The 8,702-nt window shown below is 33.7% G+C and overlaps 1 protein-coding gene across 1 annotated transcript; it reads right to left on the reverse strand.

Annotated features, from left to right (window-relative positions):
- Positions 1-891: 891 nt before the first annotated feature.
- Positions 892-4,462, reverse strand: LOC124821322 (Protein kinase superfamily protein). The gene is made up of 2 exons (XM_047293191.2): positions 3,379-4,462; positions 892-2,326 (listed from the first exon to the last, which is right to left on the reverse strand). Exons 1-2 carry the CDS (start codon positions 3,845-3,847, stop codon positions 1,734-1,736), a joined length of 1,062 nt encoding a protein of 353 aa, XP_047149147.2. The 5' UTR covers positions 3,848-4,462; the 3' UTR covers positions 892-1,733.
- Between the last annotated feature and the right edge of the window lie 4,240 nt (positions 4,463-8,702).

Below are 8,702 nucleotides of genomic sequence, written 5' to 3' on the forward strand. Positions count from 1 at the left end.
ACTTCTCTTTTTTGGGAACACAAACAAAAGCATCACCATCCCTTTTGACTATTTAGTTGGCCTTATTAGCTCAATTCTTAAATGCAATGAAAAGTGATAATACTATTTAGTAATGCATGGATTTCTTTCAAGGATAAAGAGTAATAACAATATTTGTATAATGTTGTTAAATGTTAGTAGATATTATATTATAGGTTTAATAGTATTTTTTATCCTATATTTAATACTAATGATTTCATATTTTTCTTTTATGTAGAATTTGCTAATACAACCATTCACTCTTTTTACTTGTTTATTGTTTAATTACAGAAACAAAATAAAAGGAATGATATTAACACTGATCAAACACAAGAAATTACATTGATATTCAGATAAATTTATTACAAATATTCTTGATACAAACTATGTTGCTATCTATGTCAAGGTGGACACAAAGCTACTACTACATATATAAAAATAAAGGGGAAAAAAGGTGGGAACCACAATGCTGCATCTTGTTACCACAAACTGTGGTTTGCCCCCACATGTCCCCAATGTGTATGGAGAAATTACGGTGGATTGGTCCTTAGTCAAGGTGACATATCACATTTCCAAAAGCACAGATCAATTTGACCAAGTTTTGCAATTTCATAACTGTAATTGTGGTCTTTTTGAGGGATAAGAAATGCAAACAATGTTTAATTTGTTATGAACTAGATAGTGATGTATGAGCAATGAATTAGTACACCCTCCCTCACCTAACTTCCAACCACCAGCTCCACCAGCTATTCTCTATCACTCACAAATTAAAAATTGCAATGGTGGTTGATTATCTAATTCTCTCACTGATAAACGTGCAGTGTCAGAATCCTCTGAAATGAGGGAACAATAATGAGTTGCTTTCATTGTAAGTAGCATAACTGAAAACTAACATTTCACCAAATCAACAAGATTACAACTGGGAAAGTATGGTCTCTCAAGATAAATGAACTGCAAAATTTTCTCTTAAGTAAACAAAAGGGCATACTCAGAATGAAATGGTGTTGCTGAGAGATCTAACCATAACAAACAATGTAACTTGTTCTTGGTGAGATTTTGAAAATCTGCCACCAAATGATCCCACTTCCTGGCCTACATAATTATTCAGATTCCTTTGCACTTTTGCATGTTCAACTCTATGGTCATGACATGGAATTTGATTGGGTCACTCTGTATAAAGACCATTTCTCAGCAGATTCTGTGGTTATCCACAACAGCAAAACTCACATTCTGGCTACAAATTCTTGGACAGCAGCAGAACATTCTTGACAGTAAAAGAATCTGAGTAATTTCCCTTCAAATGTCTGCAATTAGTATCAGGATGAGTGGCATTGTCCATGTCACAAGCTCACTTTTCTTTATCAAGCATAGTCTCAGAAATCGCAAAATCAATTCAGTAACTGGGAGCCAGATCTGAGATTTGGAGTTCAGAATTTGGTAGCTTTAGTTTCAAGCTATGATTCTTCATGTGACTTTAATCCTTAACATCAACATCAACTGTTCTGAAGTCTTTGTTTGGTTGTCAATTGCACATTTTGTAAGCAGACTACTTACTTTTTTTTTCTTCCTAATTTCTCATATATATAATAAATGTTATATTGTCTCCAACCACATCATTGTTAATGATGAGCTTGAAGAATTTAAAGCGTGCAGTATCACTGCTGCCAGAGTGGCCAATACTACACAAAATAATCACAAAAAGCCCCCCATGGATTCTAGAACATAATTTCTTCAAGTTTCTTGAGGACTTGCTTTATGTTAGGTCTAACTGAGGGTGAAGGGGAGCAACAAGCCATAGCAAGTTGAAAAACTTTGAGGATGAATTCTTCTGTGACTGGAACACTATCCTCTCTGCTGTTTCTGAGAAGAATGGCAGGGTGGTATAGATCAGCAATTCTGTGTCCAAGGACTGCATTTCTCATGAAATTTGGCAAATAGAAATCCTCATCAGGAGTAGGGTGCTCATTGATAGGTTCCTTTCCTGAAAGCAGTTCCAGCAAGATCACACCAAGGCTATATATATCACTCTCTTCAGTAGCATCCTTCATTTTTATGAGCTCAGGTGCCTTGTAACCCTGTGCTGCTGAACTTTCAAGCATTTCTTGTCCAGCAGTAGGATTCAGCAGAAGATGTAGGCCAGAATCTGAGATGTAGGGCTGGTAGGAGCGGTCCAAAAGGATGTTCTTAGACTTGAGGTTTCCATGGATAATAGGCTTCTCCTGTGATGTGTGAAGATGCTCCAATCCTTTCACTATACCAATGGATATTCTGCATATGTTTGACCATTTGTAACACTCTCCATTTCCATCTGCATAGTGAACATATTTGATCAATAAGTGAAACATATAATGCAAAACAAAATTCACTCTGAGGTGTGAAGAGTAGGCCTAATGAATCAAATAGCTTGGTTGGGAACTTTCTGTCTAGCTATTTCATCATCACTTGCTCTTCTTAATGTAGTAACTTACTAATCTAATTGATATTTTATTAACAGATGAATGAATATCAATGCCATGAAAATGACCATACATAAGGCAATTAAAATTGAGTAGTGTTAATATCAGCATGGAAAATGTCAATGATATACTAAAAGAAGAAAGATGGGTTTATTCAGTTTTCAGACACTGTAAAAGAAAAAGGTCTATTTCGTTAAAGTAACAGAGCAAACCAATAATAAAAAACCTTACACAGTTCTTATACTGATTCCCTTTAAAATAATAAAACAAAAACAAGTAATACATATTCCAACACCACATTCTGTCACTACTGTGTAAAAATGATGTAACTCTTTTGCTGCACTAATATCATTTCACTTTTCTATTGAACCAACTACTACTCGGTCCATTCTAAAGTAATTTCTTTCAGATTTTTTTTGTTTGTACCAAAACAATAATCCTTTTAGCTTCTTTTAAGCTAATTTTTGTAACAGTATTCGTACACATAATTAAGAGCAATTAATGAAGAACCAGAAACATTGAAAAGAAACACAAAAATAGTTGAAAAGTTAGAGATATTTTTTACTACTAAATATGAATTAATTGAGTATATCGTAATATCTGTGTTAGAGTCTTGCAAGGGAGGAAGGAACATTTAGAATGAAAAAACAACTCCATGTTTCTTCTATAATTCCCAAATCCCAACAAAACACTAACAGTAACAGTAACACAAACTAAGTAGTGAATGTTTTCAAACTAAATACAGATCAAGATTTGCCACAAGCCTTCAAACCCATTATTATATTGACAAAATCAGGACAAAACACCAAATGAACATCCCAAGAGAAAGAAGACACACAGATTTGCTGCAAAAGCAGATAACAGAATTAGAAGTACAAAAAGGCAAGAGAAACAATTTATTTACCTCTTATGAATTGAGTAAGATTCCCATGTCTATAGAAGGGATGAACAAGAAGCTTCTCACCCCTTGGCCCAGTGTAAAACCCCAGAAGAGGAACCAAGTTAGGATGCCTTATCCTTCCAAGAAACTGAATCATCTCATCCAATTCTTCACCTCTTGCAGTGCACACTGGCCTTAGAAACCTGAGCAGCCTCACCTTGTTGCTCCTCTGCAACAAGGCCTTATACAGTGTTCCATAGTTGGATTTTCCAATCACTTCCCCCGGAGCATCCAATATGTCACATATTGTAAGGTCTTCCCCACCTTGAAAGATCATCAAATCCTCCTTCTGAGCCACCTCCTCCTCCTTGTGTTCCGAGCTTTCAATGTCCTTACTCTCATACCTTGATACTCTTTTCTTGCAATACAACACATAACCTGCAACAATCACTAACAAAGTAGCTGAAACTAGTCCAAGAACCAGTATCAACATGGAGGGTGATTCTCCTTGTACCACTGAAAAACCTGATCTTTCAGCACACCCAGTAGTGAGTACTGCTAGCAACACAATTGGACCGAATGACACACACAAGAGTCTTGGATAAATGGGATAATTAAGATCTGGGGTGTGATGAGACAGACTGAAAGGAGCACATGTAGATGAAAAAAGTAGAGTGATTTTACATGGAAAATGATAATATTCCCATGTGGGTATATAGGACAAGGAGAAGCATGGTTAAGAGAACTTTGTGGCTGTGGAACCCAATTTTAAGATGAAGGGGAATTGAATGAGGTGGCTAAAGTGTGCAATAATTGAAGCAGAAATGGACATAGGTAGTAGGAGAGAGGAATGGAGAATTTCTGGGTGGAAAATGTGGAAAAGGGTTGGAAGATACAAGCTGGAAGGAATGACTGAATGTGAATGCAATATGAGACAGATCTAAGGCATGTGATGTTCTATCCCAATTTGACTGTCTCTGAATATTGCTGATGTTATGTTATGTGATGTGAAAATACTCATTTGCCACACCACAACATCAAACCCTGCTTCTATCATTCTGGTGAGTCCTACATTTATACTTCATAACTTTGCTGCCACAAATATCATTGCTTCATTCTGCACACAATTTCTGATGTTATGTTCATTTTCTGTCATGATAAGGTAATATCAGAATAAAATATCTATGGGGTATTCGTTTACTCTAAAATATGATGTCTTGTCACATTTTTATTCTTGAAAAATTGCTTATTAGAGTAAAAACTGAGTCTTTATAAACTGTTACTGGCTTCAACTTTTCAGCATAACTGTTTTATGCCAATTAATATATAAATGAATTCAATTGAAAGGCATTAACTTCATTTGTAAAAAGGAAAGTTCCCAGGGAAGGTGGAGGTAATCATGCAATTAGTTAGAGTGATTTCTTCATAATTAAGAATGTAAAAGTTTGAAGTACGTCAAAATCAATATTTTGAAGTACTAAATATGCATTATTTTGTTTTGTTGTTGATTGTCTATATATACTTATAATTCTTACGTGTTAAGATTAGAATTTTATACTTTTAAAAATTAGATAAGATAGGGAATTTGAGAGTTTGACGAAATTAGATTGTGTGAATTTGTAAATGATTTATTCAGATAATTTAAATTATATTTATATTACTTTAAATTTTTGTTATAGAATACTTAATTATTATTAAATGTAAACATTTATTTTAATATTTAATAATTTAATAATTCAAAAGATTAGTTGATGATGTTTTTCTATTGATATTATCTAAAATTATTTTTCAATTAATGTTTTTAAAAAAACAAATCATTTAAGATTTAAATGGACTTTTTTTACATCAAACAAGATTTATTTTGAAACTCAAACATTCTAAATACGTTGAATTAACGCACAATTTTCTATAAAACTTAACATATTGTGAGACAAGTCATCTCAATATTTAAAATTCTATATAAGAAAGCATAAATAATTTTTGTTATACTACTCAACCTAAATACCTATAACAAAATATCTAAAATTTTCAATAAAAAGTACATACAGAATTTACACTATTTGAAAATTTAATTGATTAAAATGAAGTGGAAACACAGCTATGCTCAATCCCAACATTGTTGAAATTTTCATTATCGGAGTCTAGATGTGCTACCATGCGTAGGTCGAAGTTTGCAGTCATCGTTTGTTCCAGTCATATGTGGTGGCATATGCATCGTCTTCTTCGGCTTCGATCATTGTCGCTTGACTCGTTGTAGCCTACTCTCTTTGGATCTAGCCTTGTTGTCTTGATTGCATATTGTTGATAGGGGAAGCACATGTTTAGCTTAACCCACAATCTCAGTAATATTTGAGTTTTTTACGATGACAACACATAATTAATAATACATGTATATTATGTGTTACATGTTCTGTGTTACATGTTCTGTGTTTACGTATCATATGTTTTTCTTTAATGTGTTAAATCTCTTAAAGCATATTTGAGAACATGTTTGAGTTATGTTTGTGTTGTTCATTGCATATCACTGTGTGAAATATGTGATTTTATATGTGTATGTATGACATATGTTTTTGGGAAAAGAAAAATCACAAACACTATGGTTGAACTTTAAATGTGTGGCAGAACAACAGTTTTAAGTCGATTACATTACGGGGTGAATCGATTAAAACTCGTGTGTTTGCACAAACTCTTTTGAAGTGTGCTGTGAGTTTTTTCAAAGAGAAAAGTTTTCAAACCTATGCAAAAAAATTTCACTTAAGCGAATGCATGCACTATGTATTCGAATAAGTTAGTTGATGTTTTGAAAATCTGTTAAATGCTGGTAACAACTAACACAACGGTCATATTTTTAAATATGTTGACCAAGCATTAAATGATAGTCGACTGCATTAATTGTACATTCAATTATTTGTTTGACGGCTGTTAATTCTGTTATAACTGATTGTTATATTTGATTACGTTAGCAGCTCAATCGATTAAAATGCGTCTGATATGTGTTATACTATAAATTGACGCAGATTTGAATTTTGTAAGAACTTTTGGTGATTCTAACATTTTTCATATCATTTACAGAAAGTGTGATCTTACAGAAAGAGAGGAAAAGCTCCAAGAAACAAGATTGACCATGGTGATCAACAACTTGTGATTTCTTGAAGAGCAAGACTACTGTGTTTCAAAGACTGATCAAATCTGCACACTTGGGTGCAACTGCGTGATCAGATTCTACAATCTTGTGAAGATTGGTTTGAGTTCCCTGTTGTGACTACAAGAAGAAGAATGTGTGTTTTCTTGACTTTGAGGGTGCCTCAAAGGGGTTAGACAACAGAAGAGGGGATTTTTGTTGTTGGTCTTGTTGTTAACTGCCTATATTAGATTAGAGGGTTAGAGAGGTGTTTTATATTTTTGACGTGAGGTCTCTATAAAAACTTTGTTGTAAAAACCTTGATCTTTATAGTGCATTGGCTTCCCGTGGTTGGAAGGACACTGAATGTAGGCTTGGCCGAACTAGTATAAAAATTCAGTGTTTGAATTTTATGATCCCTACTCTCTTTTTATTCAATCGATTACTTTCTGTACTCATTCGATTAAGTTTCTGCTTCATTGAAAATCTTTTACCGTGCAATTCAAGAAAAGTTTAAAGACATCAATTTTTGTGAAAAAAGATTTTAAAAGCTTTTGTTTTTACACTTCACCAATTACCACCCCCCCCCCCCCCCCTCTCCCCCTCTTGGTGTTAGAAATCGAGTCATTCTATTTTAACATAAATTGTGGTATTGGGACTGTTAACCTTTTTCCTTTTTTTATCCTTTGATAATTTTCTTTTTTTCCACAATTCTCCTTTTAACTTATTATCAATCAGTCTTCTAATTTATGCTCTTGTGTTATTTCTTTTATCAAACATTATATTTGTTTACATGATCGAAGTTCACAAGTGATTGACATCGAATGTGAGTCTCATGGTCTTTATTATCTTTGTCCTTCTACATATGTTGGCATAACTATGGAATCTCTTTCTCTTTATCATGCTTAGTTAGGTCATCATAGTCTTGCAAATTACAGCAACTTGTTCCTAACCTATTTTAGTTATCTAGTTTGACGTGTGAGTGTGAGTCATGCTAATTAGGCAAGCATAGTCGTAGTTCCTTTCCTTTTAATGTATCACAATGTGCTTTATTCCCTTTTGTCTTAGCTCCTTCTAACATTTGGAGACCTAGTCGTGTTAAGCCTAATTTATATTTTCAATATTTTGTTACTTTTATTGATGATTATTCCAAGTGTACTTGGTTGTCTCTAGTGAATTTTTTTTAATGAAATTAAAATTCAGTTTAGTGTTTCTATTCAAACTTTGCGAAGTGATAATGATCATGAAAATATTTTCCACTCTTTCAAACAATTTATGGTTTCTCATGGCATTCTCTCTCAAACTTCATGTGCTTATACACCTTAACAAAATAGGGTGGCTGATCACAAAAATAGACATTGCCTTCAACAACCACCAAGTGATTCAATTCAAGTGTCAACTACTGTGTCTTTTTCGACTCCATCAATTGAGTCTAACCTCTCAACTGCCCTCTATCAAGGTATATGTTCTACTTGTAGTCCCTCTCCACATTATATTTCTTTAAGTTATTATAGATTATCTTCACCTTTTTATACTTGTCTTTCATTTATTTCTTTTGTGACCATTCCAAATTTTGTTAGTAATACCTTAGCCCATCTTTGTTGGCGTTAAGCCATGCTAGATAAACTAAGTGCTCTACAAAATAGTGGAACTTAAAGCTCATCCCATTATCATTTAGGAAATTTGTTGTTGGTTGTAAGTAGGTTTTTTCTATCAAAGTTGGTTCTGATTGTACTATTGATCGCTTCAAAGATCATCTTATGGCCAAAGGTTACACACAAATTTTTGGGTTGGATTAGTGATACTTTTTATCTAATGGTAAATATGCCTTTTGTTCATTTATTTATAATCATGGCCACTCTTCAACAATGGTCTCTTTATCAAATGGATGTCAAAAATGTGTTTCTTAATGGAGATTTGCAGGAAGAGATTTATATAAAGAAACCTCCTAGATTTGTTGCTCAGGGAGGGGGGGGGGTTTCTGGATTGATATGTCATCTTTGCAAATCTTTATATGGCCTAAAGTAATCCCTAGGGTCTGGTTTGGAAAATTTAGTAGTGTTGTTCAACAATTTGGTATGAAGCGGTGTGAAACAGATCATTCAGTCTTTTATCGTCACTCAAGTGTTGAATGTGTCTACTCAATAATATATGTTGATGACATTGTTCTTACATGCAATGACAATCGTGTCATCTCCCAAATGAAACAACATCTTGGCCACCATTT

The sequence above is a fragment of the Vigna umbellata genome, chromosome 9 (assembly GCF_029865625.1).
Source record: "Vigna umbellata cultivar VRB3 chromosome 9, Vumbellata_1.0, whole genome shotgun sequence".
In the NCBI taxonomy this organism is placed as follows: domain Eukaryota; kingdom Viridiplantae; phylum Streptophyta; class Magnoliopsida; order Fabales; family Fabaceae; genus Vigna; species Vigna umbellata.